The sequence below is a fragment of the Euprymna scolopes genome, chromosome 32 (genome assembly GCF_053919585.1).
Source record: "Euprymna scolopes isolate OS-2025 chromosome 32, ASM5391958v1, whole genome shotgun sequence".
In the NCBI taxonomy this organism is placed as follows: domain Eukaryota; kingdom Metazoa; phylum Mollusca; class Cephalopoda; order Sepiida; family Sepiolidae; genus Euprymna; species Euprymna scolopes.
The window spans coordinates 51,220,417-51,246,141 of record NC_136513.1 but is presented as its reverse complement, the minus strand read 5'-3'; the positions used below and the strand labels follow the sequence as shown (position 1 = coordinate 51,246,141).

Below are 25,725 nucleotides of genomic sequence, written 5' to 3'. Positions count from 1 at the left end.
TTGATTCCGAGTAGTGTGTTATTTATTCTGACGAATCCACTCGGCACACGTTTGATGGCCATATAGCAAATAATTCAATGTGTAGTATCTGTTCTGATACTGCACTTTGTCCTGTCCTCGATCAGTGAAGGAGAACTTCTTTTTGGATTGGTGAAATTAAAATTTTTTTTTCTCTCAATTTAAAGTGCCCCTTTTTGGGGCGTTAAATTTCTCCTTATATTAAAAATCAACAGTATTTCTAAGTTTGCCTTCATGGAAAGGCAAGTAAATGGAAATATAAATTTAAACATAATGTAAAAAAAACAAAAACATAATGTAAAAAAAACAAAACATAATGTAAAAAAAACAAAACATAATGTAAAAAAAACAAAAACATAATGTAAAAAAAACAAAACATAATGTAAAAAAAACAAAACATAATGTAAAAAAAACAAAACATAATGTAAAAAAAACAAAACATAATGTAAAAAAAACAAAACATAATGTAAAAAAAACAAAACATAATGTAAAAAAAACAAAACATAATGTAAAAAAAACAAAAACATAATGTAAAAAAAAACAAAACATAATGTAAAAAAAACAAAAACATAATGTAAAAAAAAACAAAACATAATGTAAAAAAAACAAAACATAATGTAAAAAAAACAAAACATAATGTAAAAAAAAACAAAACATAATGTAAAAAAAAACAAAACATAATGTAAAAAAAACAAAAACATAATGTAAAAAAAACAAAACATAATATAAAAAAAACAAAACATAATGTAAAAAAAACAAAAACATAATGTAAAAAAAACAAAACATAATGTAAAAAAAAACAAAACATAATGTAAAAAAAACAAAACATAATGTAAAAAAAACAAAACATAATGTAAAAAAAACAAAAACATAATGTAAAAAAAACAAAAACATAATGTAAAAAAAACAAAAACATAATGTAAAAAAAACAAAACATAATGTAAAAAAAACAAAACATAATGTAAAAAAAACAAAACATAATGTAAAAAAAACAAAAACATAATGTAAAAAAAACAAAAACATAATGTAAAAAAAACAAAAACATAATGTAAAAAAAACAAAACATAATGTAAAAAAAACAAAAACATAATGTAAAAAAAACAAAAACATAATGTAAAAAAAACAAAAACATAATGTAAAAAAAACAAAACATAATGTAAAAAAAACAAAACATAATGTAAAAAAAACAAAACATAATGTAAAAAAAACAAAACATAATGTAAAAAAAACAAAAACATAATGTAAAAAAAACAAAACATAATGTAAAAAAAACAAAAACATAATGTAAAAAAAACAAAAACATAATGTAAAAAAAACAAAAACATAATGTAAAAAAAACAAAAACATAATGTAAAAAAAAACAAAACATAATGTAAAAAAAACAAAACATAATGTAAAAAAAACAAACAAAATCAAACCAAAACAAATTTGAAATTTTCGATTTTTTTTTTTTTTCATTTCTGTTTTATTTATTTGCGTTTATTTGTGATTGTTTTATTATTTCTAGGAAGAAATTAGAATTTGACTCTGACCCAATTAGTCATGCATGACCCTAACCCTCCACTTATAAGGGTGGATTGATAAGGAAAATAATTAAATTAGGGTATAAACTGGAACAGATTCTAAGATTTTTGACTGGGAGGAATTTCCTCTTCTAATTCGGCATATGTATTCTCTTTCATATATATATATATATATATATATATATATATATGACTACTTAATATATGAAAGTATAAATTTTTGTGTAAACTTTAAGTATTTACTTCAAAAGTGCTCAATACGTAGGTAGAGCTAGTTAGTAAGTTATAAAATATATATGGCGATTAAGCTACACTGAATATTCCGCGTTTCATCCACTCTAGGACTCTTCAGGCCTATGTGCAAATTTTGTAGTTGTTTGTCGTTTTTATATACGCATCTTCTATTGAGATTTTAGTTAGCCAATCAGCTTTCTAGTATCCCCCGCGCCCTTCCTATCAGCCAATGAGCATGCACTTATCGGACAAAGGCCTATTTGACCTCTGGTTGACCTGCTCCTTTGTGTGTGCTCTATTTAGCCTGGATATCTAGTTTTTTTGATCTGTTTTAAATCTAGGTTAGGTTTTTTTTTAATGTTTATATATAAATATATGTATATGTACATATATATATGTACATATATATATATACATATATATATACATACATACATATATGCACATATATATATACATATATATATGTGTGATCGTTTATGTATATTCATGTTTATTTAATTCATTTATTTGTTTATTTTCTATTGTTTTTGTTAGTTTTAAAACTATTTTGTATCGCTATCCTAGAGTAAATTTTATCTTGTGAACACAGTTGTTTACTATTTCTCTTCTACAGTTTAATAGATCTTGGGGTTCTTTAAAGTACAGGATAGCAAATTTTTCATGAAGGCATAATCTATATGGGTCATCTAGGTCCCTACACGTGGTAGCTTGTCTTATTATTTTCCATTCGACTACCGGCGAATGTCCGCTTTCCTTGAGAGTTCCCAGTATTTATTTGCTAGCGTTGTTTTCATACAGTGTTTTTTATTGTTGAATGTACTTTTGTGGTCATAATATCGAGTTTACATCACTGGATTAAGCCGAGTGTTGCTAAAATGTTGAAACGCTAAATCAAGTGTTTTGTTTTTTGTATTAAAAAAATGTGAGTTTTTAATTAGTATTTGGGTCATGGGGGGAATTTTTCTGTTTATTTTTGTATAATTTGTCGACAAATAATTTGTAAATTTTGTGCTTATGTATTTTTGGTACTGCGCTATTTTTAAATAGTTTTTCCAAATTAAATTTAAATTTCACAATATCTTTTTTTTTTTAAATAAATTGTTAGTTGGAAGCACAGAATAGTTATAAAACACCCTCCCCTCCCCATGGTAAGAATGGCTGAAAAAATAATAACAGTATTATTTCAGCATGGTACCAAAATGCATATGTACTGTAAATTTTCTTGGAAAAAAACTTTTCTGTATTTTCACGTAACAATTTATGGTTTTAATAAAAAAAAAGCATTCATATTTTCTTATCTAAAAACAACTTCTGTTTACAAGAAAAAAACCCCCAAACACTGCCAATTTTGTTAAAAAAACAAAAACAAACAAAAAACAACTTTACTTTAACCTAACAATTTACAGTAAAAAAAAAACATTAATTGGCTGACGTACACAAATCGAACCCCCATTGCCAAATAGGCACCAGCTACCATGTTGAACATGCCATCCATGTTTTTTCAAAATGAATTTTGCCACACTTTATTTTAATAATTTTTGATAACCGCATCATGCAATACATGTTCAGACAATGATTACAACAAAAATGGTTTTGTTAAAGTTCTGCACGACTTTGTTTATTTCCAATTTTTGCTCTACAATCAATTCTATGAAAAAGTTCTTTCTGGTTAACGTTTACTCTTGATGTATTTAGAACAATTTTTGTGAATTTAACTTTTTTTTTTATTTTATAAAAAGAATTTTGATCTTTGTGGTTCCCTTTGTTCTTTTTTTTTTGCATTAACTTTGCACCTTTTGGATTATTTTATATAAATAGATAAATTTTTATAATAGCACCAATTTCAAAGAAGTCAACTTGTATATGTTTCAACTCAAAATGTACCTTCTGGCGAGCATTTATTATCTCTTTTTACTTGATATAACAAACAACTATATTTTTCAGCATAGTAACATAGGTGCTTAAATACAAAAAGATGACCGGAAAAGTGCAAAAAAAAAAAAAGAAAAACAAAAAGCCAAGATGCATAAAAAAAAAAATTCTTTTAATTAATTAAAAAAATGCTTGATGCGGTTATCAAAGATTAAAAAAAAAAATAAAAATAACAAAATCCATTTAGAAACATTGTATTTAGGGTTTGACTCGTGTACATCAGCCCATTAATCGTTTTTTTTTAAAAAACAACTGTTGTTTGCTGAAATAATAATACCAATCCTTCTTCATTCTATGAGAACTCCACGCACCAGTTTAAAATGCGTGGAATCTGTTCAATTGTCTTCAATTGTCCACATGTGGATGAATGACAATGATAAATTTTGTATCTCCCGCTTTTGGGATTCAGCCAATTTATGAATATCAGAAATAATAAAGATCCAAAGATCCACCCCTGAGGTACACCCGCATTTATATCATATTGTTTAGACGTACAAACATCGAGGACAACCTGTCATGTTAAAGAGATAAGAGGAGATTGAGGAGTTTGGTTTCTCTTAGAGCTAGAATATTCAAGGAGTTTTCTGAAAGAAATGTTTCTACTTTGTTTCGATTAGTTCTAAGGAGTATTTGTGAATGCAAGCCTCAAGGGAGGAGGACTTAAAATAGATATAACCCCTAATTGCAAAGACGTTAATTATTTGGACATTGCAGAAGGGACATATAAATAATATATCAAAGAATCCAACACCCCATCATACATTAACATTTGCATAAACAATTATGCTAACAAAGAAATATTCGAAAGAACACTTGGCACTAGTGAATACACCAAAAAACTGGAATATATAGAAGTTAAGAAGTACCCCCCCCATCTGAGTAAATACAAAGCAGTGTGTTTTTATCATTCTTCAGTCTGACATTAAATCTCAACTAATCTCGTTTGAAAAGGCCCTATTGGGTTGAAATAAGTTTATAATGAGATTGAGTTAAGTTTTTGGTTGTTTTTATCTTAACTTATATAATGATGGGTTAGCAATTCATTTTTTTTTTTTTAAATTGTAATGAAAATAAAACTTAATATTATTTTGAAATATTAAGGATATACTGTAAATTATGTTAGTACTGTTTTTGCACGGCGTAATCACGTTGATACACTGGCTCCTGCTGGATCACCAAAGTTAAGCAATGTTGAACCTGATCAGTACTAAATGGGTGACCGTTTGGGACTTCCAGGTGCTAAATAGGCTCTCCGCTTATATCGGCATTGTTTCCAGTCATCCTGGACTACTCCTTGCCACTGGACTCAAACAGTGTCGATTCAGGAGAGGTGGGGTTGTGGATTGCACAACCCTTGCCTCACAATTACACGTGCAGCTGCTCCTACAAGGGGTATCCTTTGTCTTTCAAGACTGAACGGAGGCATAAACTGTTTTTGCAGGTGAATAAAACTTCCATACACACGGTCCTGGATATGATCTTAAACTATATCCGATGGTGAGGGCCCCAGCTTGTGGGCTTTGGGGAGTGTAAGGCCACCCTTTAATTGCCATTGTTCCCAGGTCCACTCTGACCCGGAGTGGTAGTACCTGTTAGGGTCCCAACTATGGGTTAAATAGAAACTTTTTTGAAAAAAAAACCCCAAATATTCTATTAAAAACTTTTTCTTCAAAATCACTGGATCGGCATTAAATGACCTAAAAAGGGTTGATATGCCGTAAAACAACCAACCAATCCATACACACACATACACACACACACACACACATATATATATATATATATATATATATATGAAATTGGTATATTAAGGCAACAGTTTTTCATTCATACTTTATATATATATATATATATATACTCATACATTGTGTTTGAGAGTATTTAATCTAATTTTAGATCTATTATGGAGGAAATGGCAGCCAACATAATATTTATTTAAAAATTATACGAGAAATTCAAACATAAAATGTTTTTACACATCCGCTTATATCATTTCAACAAGAATCGACATGATTTATGAAAAGTGCAATATATATATATATATATATATCTGTTGTATTTCTCTTAGTCTGTCTGTTCCGCTTTTTCTCTGAAACTACTGGGCCGATGTAGTTGAAATGTTGTATGGACTTTTGTTATAATAAGGTGCAGCAAACTAAGTATTATGGCATCCGTTTGATGCAAAAGGGATTAATAGAGATTAATCGGAATTTGTATTTAATGTAAAAATGAGCAGAAATTTAACCATATTTAACTAATTTTAAATATATATATCTGGCAATTTAGAAAAACATCTTTATTGTGTATATTTATATACAAAACATGTATTGCTGTTTCCTAGATGTTAATCTAATGAAACTACCGTGTTCATAAAATAGTGCTCAGTAACAAGTAGTTGTATTATTGTATAATTTTATATATTTAGACAAACCTTATTGGCTATATATGTGCATACATGTTTCAGCTGTGATTTCTTTCGAAATTTAACATCACTAGTCTTGACTGTTTACAATGGCAAATGGCATTTAAAAACAATCATGTCTAGTGATTTGACGCTGTTGGATTTCAAAATAAATCCCAGCTATCCCGTCGTGGTTAACAACCTGAAGAAGACCAGAGGATAAGTTAGCCAAAACATCATGAAACAACAACTATGAAGATGAGGATAGATGAGTAATTTTTATTTATTTATTCGTGAACTGTTATCCTCATTTTCGTAAGATTTCCATAAATTACAGAATAGCTGGAAATGTCCTTTCAATCATAAAATCTTCTCTCTGAAAAGTTTATTAACCGTAAGACCGTCACAAATTGTCACCAAACATAGCTCTAAATATATTGACCTCTATTGTCCGGTCTGTTATCTTAATCACTGCCACACCTTGATTAACAATCCTATTTCAGCTTTCTTTTGTGTGCATTGGTGAACCACTTCCCCACCATTTGTCTTTCTACTTTCTACGTCGATATAATCACATTCTTCTATTATATCGATTAATCCCAACCACTATTTTAAAATTCATATTTGGCATGTTGGTGTTTATCAACTGCCATTCACAGGTAGGATATGACAACATATGGCATTTTATTTTAAATGTGTGCGAGTGTGTGTGTGTGGGGGGGGGCGACAGAAGGAATATGCTAATATTGACAACGAAATAAATTTTGTCTCGGCAGACAAAACCAGTTTCGTCATTCAATACTCAGTAATCAATAATTGCCAACTGCCCCCACCCTGTGGATAACACACCCATGTCTGTGGCAGGTCAAAACGACCCATAGCGGACGTTTTTAGAGGGAGGTGTGGGTGTGGTATGTTAGCGACAGGTACAATGCTGACTATTTGATGAAAGGTGATTTTTGAATCGGAATCGGGGAATTTAAAACAAAATTGGTAGCGTGTATTAGAATCAAAAAAATTATTGGAATTATCCAATCACAAAAAGATCTACAGGGTGGGATGACAAATTTATCGCCCGAAAGAAAATAACACAACAGTTTTATTTTTAAACTTATTTTTTTGAAAAAGTCAATTCAGGTAACTTGATTATATAGAGCTGACATCTATTCAATGTAGCCGCCTTCAGCCTCAATATGGGTCCAGAGTTGGGAGCATGCCTTTTCCACAAACACCAATGGGAGCTCGGCGAATACTCGGCAGATAGCGACGATCAGATTTGCTTTGGTTTTGTGGGAGGTCATGTTTGTGATATCCTTGACATATGACCAAACAAAGTTGTCCAGCAGGCCGAGGGAGGAGGGGGGGCTTTGAGAGAAGGGTTCAAAGTTGTAGCACTCCATCTGAAGCCAAGCCTGGATTTCTTTGGACTTGTGGGCCAGCGCCGAGTCCTGCTGCCCCACCCAGGGTCTGCCAGCGGCCACCTGATTGCACCAGGGGATCACCACACTCTTGAGCATATCCAGGTACATTTTGGTGTTGATTTTAAAGCCGACTTCGAAGATGTGAGTTGTCATGATATGGCCCTCATTTGAAACCACGCCAAAGACCATAACCATAGCTGGAAACTTCATTCAGCTGTGCCCTCAGACATTAAACCATCCGGATATTCATTTGGAAGGTGCTGGCAATAGTCATATTGTGATAACTTGGATCGGTTGAGAGCATGATTTGTACAGCGGCACATCTCCGATCTCGCTCGTTGAACATTGTATCACTTTTAAACATGATAGAAGGCTCCTATTGCTCTTAGGATTTGTACACAATTGGCCAACTAGTAGATGGTCTACAAAAAAAAAAAAAAAAAAAAGAAAAGAAAACTGGTTTTTATTCAATGGAAATGGAATCATGTTGTCTTTTCTATGGCGACAATTTTATCGTTTCACCTTATATATATATATGTGTGTGTGTATATATATATATGGAAATATGTTTCTTCAATTATATTCCACCTTTTTATTTATACCAATCCTTCAATTTATGAAGCTCAACGTAATTACAGGGCATATAATAAACAAATGACAAAAAGTCTAGATTCCAAAGATGTTGACCATCTTATCATTTATTCCTTTAAGTATGTTAACATGCATAATTCTTGGCAGCAACTGTTTCGTAGCACAAAGTCATTTATTTAATTATTATATCAATCAATGAATTTAATTTGCCCTTAACTCATCAGGAGGAAAAGCACTTGTCAATTTTAAAAAGAAAATAAATGCATATGAGCATGATTGCAAAATCAAAAAAAATTGGGAGAGAAATTTTTTCTTATTACGTTTTTTTTCCCCCAATTTTTCGAATTTCTTTTCCCCCAATTTTTCGAATTTCTTTTCCCCCAATTATTTAGATTCTTTTTCCTCAAATTATTCGGACTTTTTTCATCAAAATTTTTCGAATTCTTTTCCCCTCCATTATTCAGATTTTTTTTCCCCCCAATTATTCAGATCCCCCCCCCCAATTATTTGGATTTTTTTCCCCCCAATTATTCGAATATTTTTCCTCCCCAATTATTCGAATATTTTTCCTCCCCAATCATTCGGACTTTTCCCCTAAAATTTTTTGGACTTCTCCCTCACCCCCCAATTTTTTGGACTTTTTCCCCCAATTATTCGGACCCCCCCCCCCCAATTAATCAGATTTTTTCCCCCAATTTTTCGGACCCCCTCCCAATTATTTGGACCCCCCACTCCCCAATAATTTGAATTTTTTCCCCCCCAATCATTCGAATATTTTTCCCCCCAATTTTTCGGATTTTTTTTTCCCCCCAATTACACAGATTTTTTTTTCCCCCCAATTTTCCGGATTTTGCAATCATGCCCATATACATTTTTTTTTTTAATAAATTGATAGGTACTTTTTCTTCTAATGAGTTAAGGGCAAAATAAATTCATTGATTGATATAATAATTAAATGAACGATTTTGCATTACAAATAGGTACTGTCAAAAATTGTGCCTGCCAAACATACTTAAAGGAATAAGTGGTAAGATGGTCAACATCTTGAAATTTGGAATATAGATTTTTGTCATTTATTTGTTATATATATATACATACATATATCAACTATTATATAAAAGGAACTTTGTGTGTTTGTTCCTTATGGACTTGATAACAGCTGCGCTGATTAAAAAAAAATTTCACATGAAGGTATTTGATGTATCTGGGAGTGTTCTTGCATAGGTTTTGTATCAGAATGCATCTGATAAGTACCAAAAATCAATAATTGAAAATATCCAATTAAAGGAAGAAGTCCAATTTTGGCCAAAGTTAACACTTTTATACGACCTAACATCACAATCATGCATTTGAGAAGTTTTATCAATGCACAAGCAGAAAGACCCAACTTTTAAAGTCAACTGTAGATTCTTTTATAAGAAAGAGGTGTGTTTGAAATTAATGTTTTTTTTCTTTTTTTTTATAGCACAATTGAACCATGATACTTGACTTTTGCACAATTAATTTTAATTCAAGTGATTATGTAAAATTCACTTCATAAATGAATATGACGAGTTAAAGAATAGGAAAACGTATGAATTAGTGTTGGGACAATTAATTGGAATCAGAAAAATTGGAACGTTTTTGGGGTATCACCATCAGGAAACTTTATGCATCGTTTCCGATGCCAAAACGGTTGCTTTAAATTTTTTTATTTTATTTTGTTTTAAACAAAATCTTTCATTGCTAGTAGTAATAATAAAATAATATTTATTGATTTTTTTGAACCACCAGTAAATCCCCCCCCCCTATATGTGGGTTTTTACGTTTGAGAAAATATCTGTGCTTTCACTGTCATCGGGGGGGAAAAACAACTTTTTAGTTAAATATTTAGAGATTTATAAAGAATCATAATCAGTAATTGTATCGGAATTGCGAATTTAGTATGGAATTGGTAATTGTATCGGAATTGGGAAAAGTACTGGAATCGTCCCATCACTAATAGGAATATTACAATAAATCCTAAAACCATTGGTTCTGGTGTAAATCAACAAAGTAGAAATCCTTCTAGAGTGAGTTATTTTTATGTTGCATTGGTCATTAAGTCCAGAAATGATACCTATGAATAAAAAGTAATGGAAAAAAAAAGCAAGAAAATCACAAAAAGCAAAATTTTGTTTTTGGTGTGTTGCAATGATTGAGAAATCCTTCTAGACGGAGATTTTTTTTAAGTGAATTTAATATTCGGAGGAAACCGGTTTAACTCTCCTAGAGTGAATGCTGCTGGGGGGGGGGGTTCAACACCTTGAAAGACAATTGCTATTTTGATTTTGCAATTAAATGTTTAAGGATTTAGTAGCTGCATTGCTGAAAATTCTGTTAACTTGAAGAAACTAATTAACGTGTTTTTTTTAAAAATTTAATTCCAGGTGTATCTTCATCTTCTGAAGATGTATCTACAGCCTCCCGATCCTGCTACTCTTGGTATTACGTCAAAACATGTATTGGAAGTGAAAGCCCAGATTGAACCTGCACTACACATATTAGACAAGCATGCTGTGAAGATCGACACGACAAAGGTTTGTTTAAATATTTGATTTCATTGTGTGTATGTATGTATGTATGTATGTGTATATATATATTTGAAAATTTTCTGGGGGGTACAGAATTTTATAACGGCTAAATACAGACCAAAAAGCATAATGAATTTAAAAATTAAAAAATGAAAATAAAGGTTTGCTAACCAGGTTTCGTTCCTCACTTATCAAAGCTAAATCGAGGAAAATACGATTTAAAACAAACAAAAAAAGTCATGAAAATGGCGGGGGTAGGAAAAAAAACCCCCAGAAATAAACGGGGGGAAAAATTACATAGAGACTAATTTAAGTCCTAGAAGATTTTCTTTTTGCTTGCAAAGAGAAGGCGAAACTTAATGACGTCGCACATTCTTATGCGGGCGCATCCATTTCATTTTGTGAAGCAAAATGGCGAAGTGAACATTATCGTATAATCAAAGCACTTCGCCATAATAAATGTTTAGTCATCACAAAACCTGATAAAGGTTCTGGTGTTTTCATTATGGATCACCAGGATTGTCAATAAAATGGTGACTATTTTGGGGGACACCTCTAAATTTGTTAAATTGGGTCCGGTAGATACTCATGATTCTACTGTTTCTATCGAGACCAAGTTCCAAAAACAACTTGTCAAATGAGTCAAAGCGGTTGTTCTTCCCACGTTCATTTCTGATTTAATTCGTCCTACTGGTTCTATTCGCCCTCGTTTGTATGGTTTGCCTAAGACCCATAAAGAGGGGGTACCGTTGAAACCCATATTATCTATGATAGGGTCTTGTCAACATAAGCTAGCAAAATGGTTGACAATTATTTTAGAACCTGTTTTGGAACTTTATAGAATGGTGACTATTTTGGGAGACACCTCTAAATTTGTTAAATTGGGTCCGGTAGATACTCATGATTCTACTGTTTCTATCGAGACCAAGTTTCAAAAACAACTTGTCAAATGAGTCAAAGCGGTTGTTCTTCCCACGTTCATTTCTGATTTAATTCGTCCTACTGGTTCTATTCGCCCTCGTTTGTATGGTTTGCCTAAGACCCATAAGAGGGGGTACCGTTGAGACCCATATTATCTATGATAGGGTCTTGTCAACATAAGCTAGCAAAATGGTTGACAATTATTTTAGAACCTGTTTTGGAACTTTATAGTTCATATTGTATTAAAGATTCTTTTAGCTTTGCTAACTTTATACAAAATTATACTCATTCAAACAAATTTATGTGTTCCTTCGATATTTCCAGTCTTTTTACTTGTATCCCATTGTTAGAGACTATTAATATTTGTGCTGACGCTTTATATCGGAGTAAACTTCCGACTCCCCCAATACTAGAAAATATTTTTGTAGAATTGATGAAATTTGCCACCATGTCGGTAGAATTCAGTTTCAACGATATTATGTGCAGACAGATGGATGGTGTGGCCATGGGTTCCCCATTGGGACCAGCGTTTTATAAAGAAAAAGGAACAAAAAAAAAAAAATGTTAAAACCCCTCCTTACATTTGCTCCTAGGCTCCACACAGCCATCCAATTCCCGCTCCATCATCTAGCATGGTTTGAATCGATCTGTTGCGTCTACCATTTGAAAAGGGAATTTTTTTCCGAAAGTAATAATGAATATTGTCACAAACATAACAAGTAAGACATTTGTATTTAATACAACTGAATAAATATATGTATATATAGACATATATGTATGCACTTATTGATTTGTAAATCGCCACTTGTCTTCGTCTCCTTCCAACAACGACTATATCTCATTCCTCGCATTGTGATAGCCTTCTAATTCTCTACTACATATATACGTATATATATATAGTGGCAAAACCAAAAACAAGAAGGAATAACTTCATATTTGTATTTTTTCGGATATTACAATTGTTTCAACATAAATCAGACAATTTTAAATTTTATATTATTTAAAAATTTTCATATTTACATCTCATTAGATATGATTAAAAAAGAATACAAAATTCGTACGTATCTTGACATTTTTCTTTTCATTAAAAACTACATCAGGTGGTGAATTACACCCCCCCCTTATGTTTTAACATGTCCACTTTGTGTTGAAAAAATTTATAAAGGCCCTATTTTCGTATATTTGCCCTAAAATATGTCGAGAATATTTAAGTTTGGACTATTTTGAAACCGGACAAAAATTCTGGGTTAATTAGATTTACTTTTAATTTATTGTTTGTATTGTTTTCTTTATTGATGAATCTAAAGTAATTTGGTTATCATTCAACCTTTACTCATAATATATATATATATATATATATATATATATATATATATATATATATATATATACTTGTTTATTGTTATATAAACATGCTCACATCCCGCTGCTACAAATAGCCACTTGTTTCAATCAAACAACAGATATCATCAGGCAGCGACTTGACTATTCAAAAGTTCAATGAATAATGGATTTTTATTTTAGGTAGGAACTCTTTAGAAGTTGGAGTTAAAAAACTTAAAACATTTGTAATAATATGTTTCATTACTGAATTGTATAATTGTTCATAAATTGGTTGACACGCAGATCTTTTTCTTTTTCTTTTTCTATATACTGTCAAATTCTTACTTTCTCTCTTTCTCTATTTAACTAGATCTCATTATTCTTTCCTTTTCCTTCTAGTTTTTATTCTCTTTATTATAACCATTTATATCTTTTTTCTTTTCTTCTCCATATCATATATATATATATATATATATATATACTCTCTTCTTTTTCTCTCTATTTTGTTTTCTCTCTATTTTCTTTCTCTATTTCTGTCTCTATTCCTTTTTTTTCTCTTCTCAATCACTCTCTCCCCATTGTAATCTTTTAACTTTATTTAAATTGCCTCTCCCTTTTTACTTTTTTATTTAATTAAAGTCCTGTGTTTTTAAGTTTTTTAACTCCAACTTCTAAAGAGTTCCTACCTAAAATAAAAATCCATTATTCATAGAACTTTTGAATAGTCAAGTCGCTGCCTGATGATATCTGTTGTTTGATTGAAACAAGTGGCTATTTGTAGCAGCGGGATGTGAGCATGTTTATATAACAATAAACAAGTATTATCAGCTCTTTTTATTGAGCACTATCTAACAACCTCGTTGAATTCATTAGTCCATTACTTTTGAATATAAAAAAAACCGAGTATATATATATATATATATAGGAACAAGTAGTTAATAAAACCTGTTAAAAAAACTTTGAAAAAGAGTTAAAAAAATATTTGATTTAAAAAAGGAAACACTAAATAAGTGGATAGTCCTTAATCCACGGAGTTTCGAAGAAATACTTTCCTTCTCATCAGAGGGTAGGATTTAGCAAAATGCAGGATCGGATTTTGCTTGCAAAAGTATTTGATGAAACTACAAGTAAGTCATAGATCTTACTTGATAACAAAAAGTGAAGCAGAGGGAATAAGGTGAATAAAAAAAGTGATTTCACGTGAATGGATAGTCTGGTGAAAGGTAAAGTATCCAATGACGGTAAAATCCAAAAATGCAGACTCCAAGAAAGTTAGTTAAATTTCCATTCGCACAAGTAAAATCTAAGGGAATCGCATAAATGGAAGATGATCCAAAGTAATCCAAAAGGCAGAAATAATTCACAAATAGGTACAATATATATATATATATATATATATATATATAAATAAAATAATTATTTTTAATACTTACAGGCAGTAGTGTTTCATCCTTTTGGTAATCATCAGTGCAGGGAGTCATGATTACCTCCGGTCGGAAGATTCAAACCCAGCCACACAGCCTTCTCTGACTCAATTAGCAAGGAACAAACCGCTCAGCCAATGTTAACTGCAGCGAGAATATAGTTGAAACTTTCAGGTCATGAATGCATAAGTTCAGTCATCATAACAATGCAATTTGCAACCCTCTCTGATCGATACATGCAGAATTAAAAATTGGAGGCATTTCTTTTGGAATGACCCTTATACTAACACATTCACATACATATATTTCATAGTATATAGTATATTTATTGGTCCGTATGACCTTAAAAATCATCCGATGATGAGGCTCCATTTGGGGGCTATGGGGAATGTGGAGTGACCCCATTGTTATCATTATTCCCAGGTCCAATTTGACCCTGAATGTAATACCTGTTCGATCATCTGGTTCTAACAATTGAGGCTGTCTGAAGATACTGGCTTTCTGATCAAAAATGTACCAAACATTGATTTTATTGTTTTTTTTTTTCCCCTTTGCAAAACTCAATCATGTTCGGCAAAATCAAAAACAAGATTAACAATGATCTACAAAACAATCAAACTAAATACCATAGATATTTGAAGATATAAAATGCTTGAAGAATAAAACATCAAAATAACTGGATTCAGCGTTAAATAACCCACAAAGGGCTGATACGTCGTAAAACAAAATAACCCAACAGTCTATTCTGAGTGAAAGCAATGACGGATCTACTTGAAAAGCTGAATGTTTATAAAATGAGAAAGCAACCATTTTGGCATGATCCGACCATTATTATTAAATATCAGTGGGTCACATTTACATAAATTTTCTTTTTCTTTTTATTTTTTCACGTTCCTGCACTTTCCACAAATGACCTCAGATTATTAAACGCAACGGATAATACAATGCAATGCCTTCGTTCAGTCTCAAAAGACAAAGGATACCTCCTGTAGGGGCAACTGCGTGTGTAACTGTGTGGCAATGGCTGCGCAATCCCAATCACACCTCTCCTGAATTGGCACTTCTTGAGTCCAGTGGCAAGGAGAAGTCCAGGACGACTGGAAACAATGCCGAGATAAGCGGAGAGCACGTACAGTAGCTGGAAGTTTCAAATGGTCACCCATCTGGTATTGAGATATGGCATAATTATGTTTGATACACCGGTTCCCGTCAGATCAGCAAAGTTAAACAACAATGAGCCTGCCCAGTACCAGATAGCAATGGATAAAAAGATAACAAAAATAGGCCAAATTTTATGCAGTTACAAAATGTGTCTCGTCGCACTCTTTCATATCTGTGTAGTAGTAGTAGTTGTAGTAATAGTTGTAGTAGTAGTAGTTGTAGTAGTAGTAGTAGTAGTTGTAGTAGTATAAATTACAGAGTGTCTAAAAATGTATTTAATTTGTTTTCAAACATTTTCAAACTTATGTATTAATAAAATACTGACTCATTTCAAAATTATTAGATTTTATTGTTTCTTCATGTTTTTGTTAGACTATTGACATTATCAACATTATTTCTCTTCAAAGGGGAGGGGAAGGCAAGCAAATTTGGAAAGGGTGATTTTAGTAGCGCTCTAGAGGACTCCTAGGTTTTTTTTTTTTTTCATTTTATATGAGCGTAGGAGGAAAAAAAAAAGTTGTTTTGGCCATTGATAATCTTTTAACCTTCAAAATTCCAGACAATCCTCAAAATATTTATTTTCATGGAATTACAATCAACTGCTGCTATTAGTCCCTGACTTTCATTTTATTACAATACTCGTATATATATATATATATATATATATATATATATATATACAGTCGTCATAAAAAAATTTTCAAAAACGTATGCGTCAAATCATAAAAAAATTGTTAAATTAATTTTACTGGCTATGTTCACAGACAAGGATATATATATATATTTATATATATATATATATATATATATATATTTATATATATATATATATATATATATATATATATATATATATATATATATATACAGTCGTCATAAAAAAAACCCAAAATTTTTTAAAACAAAAACGTATGTGTCAAATCATAAAAAAAAATTGTTAAATTAATTTTACTGGCTATGTAAACTGGATACACAAACAAAGAAAACTAGAGATCTTTCTAAACAAAGACATATAATTCAAATTATAAAAAAAAAATCAAATACGCAACAAATATAATACAAAAAAAAAAAGAAGAATTGTTAAATACGCAAATAAATATGATAAATATCTTTTTATTATTTTAATTTTTATCTATTTTTTATTTTTACCTCCTCAAAATGCCGCCCCTTAGCACGTGCTACCCAGGGTGGACCACCCCTCCTGCCCCTTCTTTTGCTATGCCACTGTCGGACTCCCATTTATTGCTGCAGTTAAATTTATTTCCGTTTTTGACCTACTCGTCTCAAACAGGTTAAGCTAACTCTTCTCATCAGCAATGGATATTTTTTTGGGTTAATTTTTGTTCAGAAAGTTTGTTTAGTAGCTATCGCAAAATATTCAATGTTTGTAACTGTTTGTGGCTATTTCATTTCTACAGTTTAGTAATTTTATTCTTTAGTTTTTATTTTTATTTTTGCACCAACGAAGCATTATGTATGTGCAAATACTGAAATAAAAATATATACATTTGTGTCAAGAAAAATATGGAAGTGCGAAAAATTTGTTGATCATCATTCAATTCTGGGCAACGTCGGGTCACCCTGTTAGTGTGTGTGTGTGTGTGTGTGTGTGTGTGTGTATATATATATATATATATATATATATATATATATATATATATATATATATATATATATACACTAGCAAAAGCACCCGTTGTTGACTGGGTTCAAAAACAGCCTACAGAAAATGGACTCTAATTTATTAAAGTATGATATGTTATGAAAAGGAAAGAGTGTAAAGAGATAGCTTCGAATTTGGGGGTATCAAAACCAAAGCAAAATATGATGAAAGTAAAAATAAAATAGATAAACCCCATAATTTATTATACCATACCTGTTCACACTGAAACACTTATCACAATATTCTGTGGAGCTATATTAAAAAACCTTGTTAAACTTAGTGACACATTTCCATTTTATGGAGGTCAGGTGCAAATGAACACCCCATAATTTTATTATACCATATTTCTTCAAACTGAAACATAATTACCAAAGTATACTTACGCAGATAGATATGAAAAGTCTTTATTAAAGTTTGTACCTATTTCCATTCTATGGAGGCCAGGCGCGAATGCAGACCCCACAATTTTATTATACCATCCCTATTTAAGTTAAAACATACTTATCAAAGTATTATTATTATGTACATCTATATCAAAAACACTTGTAAACGTTTTTTTTTTTAATTTTTAAATTTTTTATTTCCATACTTTGTGGACCAGGTGCGTACGCAGACCCCACAATTTTAACGAATCATCATTATGCCAGATCAAACATACCCATTCCTGTGTCTCGATACATCTTCTATCATTATATGTGATCAATTTTCTATAATAGTCAACCGTATAGGAGCCTATTCGTGACCAGACACACACACAGACATTCAGCTTTATATTATAGATTATATATATATATATATATATATATATATATATATATATATATATATAATGAATAAATGTTAAAAGTCTGTTCCAAATTTTATGATGTTGACGATCTTACAATTTATTCCTTTAATTCAGTTGACACTTCTTAAATAAGGATTGGTATGCATAGAAAGGAAATATAAGTGAATAAAGAATTTCCACAGAAATATATATATATATGAGAGAGAGAAAGAGAGTGTGAACATGCATATATAGACAATAGAAATAAATAAAACTTAGAAAGAATAGGTCACCTAGCAGCAAGTGCTACCTCAAATATAAATAGTGAAGTAAATGAAAAAATGAAGAAAACCGAAATTTTATAACAAAACATTTTTATACAAGAGCTGGTATGTGAGTCATTAAGTTCTTTTTGCCTTGCTACCCTTGGCCCCAAAGAGATAAGAATACAAAGATTATCTTCAGTCATTGAAAAAGTTGATTCATTCAAGTCAAAACGTTCATAGTGTGAATAATTGATGTAAGTATTTGGCAGCGTGGTATATATGTATGTGTGTGCGTTGGTTTACCTTGTTCTTGTTGATGCGTGTATAGATGTAAGTAACAATTTGTTTCAGTTTGCCTGATTCTTGTTAGTATGAAAGAATGTGCGCACGAGATGAAGGAAGCTGGCATGTGAGTCATTAAGTTCTTTTTGCCTTGCTACTCTTGGCCCCAAAGGGCGTGGTGTGTGTGGCAATATTTTTGATATAATGAAAGGGTATGATCACCGAAAGTTGGAAGATAATACTATAGACACTGGCGATAGGAACGGACCAATCAAATGGAGCCATGTTCTGCTAGCAACCAATCAGAAACCAGAATTGCTCCATAAAAATATTGAATTTTTTTTGCAGCTGTTAAAGTCTGGAAAACCCCCCTGATATTTTTGACCAGGTCTTGTATAGAGGTTTTTTTTTTTTACATGGGGGTCACCATTTATCAAGGCCCAGAGGCCACTCGAGGATAAGGGTTAATGAGTATACATTAGTCATTGTGATTTTAGCATAGTAAACATTAGTGGGAATTTTGTAACTTGGATTACTTAGGGGGACGGTTCAATAAGAACTTGTTCACGTCAGGTCTGATACTATAGAGGACACATCCTTTTTAAACATGGCACGTAGAGGTAGGTCTGATATAAATGTACGGAAGCTATTCCAGTCAGCAATAGAATATCGATACACTGTATGATGGAGAGGTATGTCTGAAGACCTATTACATTTTGTTTTTATCTTAACTGATACAACAGAGTGGTTGGAAGATCCCAGTGGAGACTGAACGGAAGATGAGCACAGCTCAGGGCAAGTTGTGAGAAAGAGGTCTAGGAGACTTGCATACTGACTGTCTGTGTTGGGAACGCGGGTGGGTTCTTGGACAATCTGAGTGAGGTCATAAGCAATGGAGAAATTGTGACAGAACCTCCCCTCATCATCAGTCATGTTTGAATGGGTTAACCATTCCACGTTGTGAACATTGAAGTCCCCACAGACGTGGATGTTAGCTGAGGGGTACTCAGAAAGGACATGGTCAATTTTCTCAGTTATGCTATTAAAGATAGTAATTCCACTGCTGTGGGGACGATAGAGTGCAAATATAAACGCAGTAGTGTGAGCAAGTGCAACCCGGAAGCACATGTAAGGTAAATTAGGATCTTGTCTAGAGATGTCCCTACCACATGGAAAGTCGTCTTTAATGTAGGCACATACTCCATGCCCATCTTGGGGGTCGGATTTAGAGGTTACGTTTGAGTATCCTTTAATTATGAACTCATCTAGGAAAGAAGTCGGTCCAATCCCGGTTTCGCTTAGGAATAATAGGTCTGGCTTAGTCTCCTGTAATAGTTTGAACCTCTAGAAGGTTGGAACGTAGACCCCTGATGTTGGAGAAGGAGACATGTTAGTGGGGGTCTGCATTGGAAGTTGGAGATCTGGGTTTAATCAAGTATTTTTTCTGGAAACCTTTCATGATTGAGATTTGTAGAATTGGTCAACAGACTTGCTTAGAGCAGGGCAGAGAGGGAAGGTAAGAGAAAAAGGAATGAAAAATTTTTTTTTTTTTTTTTTTTTTTGTAGCACATAAGGTAAATCCGTAACAAACAATTACCCACTAATATGGCATCGAGAGGTCCCACCAGAAGCTACTGCATGGTCCAGAATCCATTCACCAAATGGCAATGCAGCAGCCCCGGTACTTTGCACCTGCTGATAGGACAGCCGCCTTAGGGGTTAAACCAAGGTTTGGATTCCTGACTGTCAGGCGGATAACGTCAGCCCAGTTGAAATGTTTGCCTCCAGCACCCTTATTAGTGATGTGGCGTTTTTTCTACGTTAACACTGGCTTGCTGCTTTCACATAGTTTGAATTGATTTTGATTGGTATTTGGAGTTCATACATTCTTGTGAAAGATTCCTTGCTTTGGGGAGTGAGGGGAGAAAGCAAATTCCAATGAAGCAGAGAAAGAAAGAGTTTAGCGATTAGAGTCATTTGCTATTTAGTGTTCGTAGGAATCAATTCGCGATTACGTTGCCACACAACAAAAATAGTGCAGAATTTTTTTTTTTTTTTCAATGTTCATTTCCAGGATGAAAAGTTCATTTGTTTAAATCTGCGATATAATGATAAAATAATATGTATATATATCAAGAGAGTATAAAGTGAATCTTGGGTTTAGTTTCGACAGCTGCATAGTAACTCTCACTTCCCTTATTTTGTCCTTTAGTCCTCACATTCCAGGAGTGATGTTTCTGAGAAAGATAGAAGTGCCGTTTTCGGAGTCAAAATCTATTCCATCTAACACTTATCATTGAAAAGTTTTTTACCCTTAAGTACTATTTTTTTTTTTTAGTTCCTTACATCAAGTGGCTTCTTGCCTTGTCTGAAGCAGTTTCCATTAAAAAAAAAAAATCTAATGAAATTCTTTCAATCTATTTTCAGGCTTTAGAGCTGTTGCCTCCAAACACAAAGATCAGTGATATTCTTAATTACTTGGAAAATTTAATTGAAAAAAAAGCTGCGCTCAGACGAAACTGTATGCTCCTCCGAAACATTCTCTATGCAGAAAATGCCCTGGTAAGTCTCAATATTTATTGCCCCACCTCCTCGTTCAGCTCGGAGATTTCCTTTTGCAGAACATTTCTTTCATGAAATTCATTTTGATATATATATATATATGGCAATTAAGCTACACAAACTTCTCCACGTTTCATCCTATAGCTTAATTGCCATATATTTTCATAACTTACTACTTAGCTCTACTCGCATAGTAAACACTATTCAAGTAAATACTGCAAATCTATACATAAAATATTATATCTGCGTATAACATTTTACGTGGATACATGAAATAATATATATATGTTACAAAAGATCAAAACAACCTTGGTACCGTCGGTTTCAAATCCAAACAAAAGGGGCGGTTATATTTTGTCGCCCATGTTGGACTCTCTGCAGCTTCTGTTTATATCTATTTATCTGAAATGAATTTTATTTTCAATTTTGTAATCTTTTTTTTATTTTAAACACTGGATTTCTATCAGCCATTTTTCATTATAATGGTCAAATGAGGGAGAAAAAATATATTTTTGTTCTGTGAATTTAGGCAGCGTGACCCTGAAGTGCCCCCTTTTTTTTAATTTTCGGTCCCCGAGAAGTCAAAGAATAAAGTTTCTATAAAAAAAAACAAAAAAAAATTAAATTAAAAAATTTTCTTTCACCTTTCATGAAAAAAGGGAAATTTAGAATTAATACGTTTGTTCGTCCGACGTCCTGTGTCACAAAAAATCATCATCATCGCAAACTTTAATTCATCAGAAACGAATTACCTCCTGCATTCACACATGGTTTGGCGATTATTTTGCTGAGAATATCATCCCTGGCTTTATAGTTTCCTTTTTATTAGAGTGGATGGGGGATACCCACAGAATGGCGGGATGGGTTAACTTCCGGTGATGACGTCATTCCTCTCTCAAATTATGGTGGTAGGTGTGTTACAAATTATCCTCACATGGATTGATGATTGTTTTAATGAGAATATCCTCCCAGGCTTTATACTTTCCTTTTTATTAGAGTGGATGAGGGTGTAGCGTCTACTTGGAACTAAAATTTGACAGAGACTTTTGAATTGTCACCGTTTCCGGAGAGCTCTAAAAAAGAGGACAAAAAAAAACGTGGCGCCAAATTCGAGTGCCCTCTCTTCCTCTTTCGCTCGCTGACCCTTGAGGAGTTAACACGCGCTACTGCTGTGTCTGGCACATGTGTGCGACACGCGCTATGCCATTTCTCATAATGAAACCAAAAAAAAACATTCTTCTTACCTTTCCACGCCACTTTTCACTCGAACGGCTATCCCAAAGAAAAATATTTGATTTATCTTTTCTTTTCGACTTTACGCCAAAAAAGAGAACATTTACCCAGTCAGTCAAGATTTCTTTCTTTTCTACGGACACAAAAGAAACCACATGAGTGTTATACACAAAAGGGTAAATAAAATTACACTTCTTTTAACCAGCCAAGTCTGACTATTTATTTTCATTAATTTCTCTGAATATTTGTTTTTAATGTTTATGAAAAATTATTTTTAAGGAGCTGTTCGTCGTTTTGCCTGGCGAGCAGCTCACTTCAAGGGGGATACGTGAGTAGAGGGAGGGGGTTACTTTCTGTGATGACGTCATTCATCTTCAAATTATGTTAAGTGTATTAGGACTTGAGATTATCCTCATTTGGATTGACAATTGTTGTTTTAATGAGAATATCCTCCCAGGCTTTATAGCTTCCTTTTTAGTAGAATGGATGGGGAGTACACGAGTAGGGAGGAGGTAACTTCCGGTGATGACGTCATTCCAGTTCAAATTATGGTGGTAGGTGTGTTATGACTTAAGATTAATATAAACAAAAAGGAATTTCTTACCGATGTTTTCAAAGCTTTTAACTACCATGGAATTCCCACGGGTCCTGCTAGTTGTGAATTAATATTGGATGACAGCATTCTATATTAAATCGTTGAACACCTGCTCAGTTGTAATAAACACAAAACAAAACAGGGTTAATATATGTATCATTGCAAAGCTCTTTGAAAATAAACAAATGGAGCACTGTTGGGAGTGGCAGTCAATATTTGTATAAAACATTGTAAGATATTATGGCCTGATGAACAGGGCTACTGACTATCAACTTGATGATTGTTGGTTCAATCCCAAACGCTTGCGATGGGTGCTGGTCTAGCCACACTAAAGAGTTGTGATACAGTGAAACAGTCTATCTGTGAATGACTCTATGCATATACTAGCTGGCTGCCCAGCGTTGCCCAGTCGTACAATACGCTTAAACATGATATTTTAATTTATGCAGATTGCATATGTATTATTATAGAATCAATCCTCGATTGAATATTATATTTGACGAGCAATAATTTGCCCAATGGACTAATTCGCAAAAAAATACAAAATAATAATGATAACGTCGTTCATCAAATTCCGTTGGGTTTGCTTTACAATATCATGTCAGTTCGTGGCTTGACGATGAATGCCCTGGAAAAGTCACTTCTGATTAATGTTTAGTTTTAAAATATGGAAACGAAGAAATGATTTGCAGCGATTTTAAATGGTACCTCTTCTTTTATCATAAATTGAACTCATTAATAAAAAATAAAATAAAATGGCGACGTACACCTGGGCTTGGACAGGGGATCGTTCGATCTGTAGCCGAATTCTCTACCACTAAGCTATATCTCCAGGTTATAATGAATCTGATTTTGTAAGGAAATGATTTGCTGAAATTTTATTATTTCCCTTGACGGTGTAACGTGAAATATTCCCCTGTAAAGATTATACATTGATCTGAAAGCTTCATGCGTCAGACACGGACATAGATTGATTGATAGCTAGATAAAGAGATATAGATATAAAGAGATCGAATGAGAGAGAGAAGAGAGAGAGAGTAGAAAAAAAGATAGATGGATAGATAGATGGATTGAGAGATAGGTAGACGAATAGATAAAAGAAAAAGAGAGATAAAGAGAGAAAGATAGATATAAACGTACTAGCTGGCCGTTAAGCGTCACCTGGTCGTACAATACGCATTAACATGATATTTTAATTTATGCAGATTGCGTATGTATTATTATAGAATCAATCCTCGATTGAATATTATATTTTACGAGCAATAATTTGTCCAATGGACTAATTCGCAAAAAAATGCAATGATAATGTCGTTCATCAAATTCCGTTGGGTTTGCTTTACAATATCATGTCAGTTGGTGACTTCACTTCTGATTAATGTTTAGTTTTAAAATATAGAAACGAAGAAATGATTTGCGGCGATTTTAAATGGTACCTCTTCTTTTATTGTAAATTGAACTCATTAATAAAATATAAAATAAGATGGTGAGGTACACCCGGGCTTAGACAGGGGATCATTCGATCTGTAGCCGAATTCTCTACCACTAAGCTATATCTCCAGGTTATAATGAATCTGGGTTTTTTGTTTTTTTTTTTCTTCAGAAGAAATGATTTGCTGAGATTTTATTTCCCTTGGCTGGTGTAACAAAATATTCCCCTGTAAAAATTCTTTTTTTATCTATAAGAGGGAGACTATTTTTAAGATCGGACTTTTTGATTTTTGATACTTAAAATCAATCACTTAATTATTATATCAATCACTGAACTCATCAGAAGAAATAGCAACAATCAATCCGCCAAAAGGAAATAAAGTGTGATTTGACATGATTAAAATCCGAAAATTGGAAGAGAAGCTGCAAATACCTTTAATATGTTTCCATTATGCCATTTTGAATTTCAAAAAATCAAGTGATTGTTAAATCAAATTCAGTGATTGATTTTGCGCTACAAAACAGATACTGTCAAGAATTGTAAAAGTCAACTGAATTAAAGGAATAAATTATAAGATGGGCAACATTGTGAATTTTGGAATATAGTCTTTTGTCATTTATTCACTATATATATAATGATATTTTGAACAAAAAGCAAGACCAAAAGCCACTCTTTTGGCAATGTTTTGGCTCGTAGTTTGGTATGGAAAAAAAGGTAAAGATGTGTTTCGGCCTTGGCAGTGAGCATCACCAGAAAGAAATGAAAAAGAGTAAAATATGCTGAAAAGAATTTCGTCATCTGGCTTGTTGCCATGGTTCCTACCAAGTGCCCCATGAGCTTTCCGTCCTTCCTCATCTGTTGCCAACGGTTATTCTCACCGATCGAAACAAATGGTTTTTATTGTTTATGCGATGATGCATCACATATGAAATGGCGTCAAGATAAGGTCTTCACTTGTTTTCTTATCTGCGGCTTTTATCTTTTTGTCGGCCATTTTAATCTTTTCTTTGTCTTCTGTGTATCTATTAAGTGAATATATATATATATATATATGTATGTATATATGTATATAGGTGTGTAATATGTCGTAATAAATATTAATATAAAATAAGTAGTAAGATTGCACATCTAAAAACAAAAATCTCCCCCACTCTTTATCTGTGCCTAAACCTAAACGTAGATTCCATGAACAAAGCTTCTTTCTTAGAACTGCACGCCTGTGGAATTGTCTTCCGTTTTCCTGCTTTCCGGCTGACTACAATATGGTTTTGTTCAAGTCTAAAGTAAATAAGTTCTTGATGAGCCGTTCCATATAAGTTATTAAATTTACCAAATTTTCATTACTAATGATTACTATATTGACCAACTTCTACTGTACACTCTTTAACCCTTATCCTTGAGTGGCCTCTGGGCCTTGATAATGTG

General features: G+C 32.5%; 1 protein-coding gene across 1 annotated transcript in view; it reads left to right on the top strand.

The window, feature by feature from the left end:
- LOC145256348 (vam6/Vps39-like protein) overlaps window positions 1-25,725 on the top strand; it is a 248,094-nt gene that overhangs the window by 133,430 nt on the left and 88,939 nt on the right. The window contains exons 23-24 of the mRNA XM_080115165.1: window positions 10,532-10,681; window positions 20,909-21,043. Of these exons, the coding sequence (XP_079971291.1) occupies window positions 10,532-10,681; window positions 20,909-21,043 (285 nt within the window). The remainder of the gene's footprint in view (window positions 1-10,531; window positions 10,682-20,908; window positions 21,044-25,725) is intronic.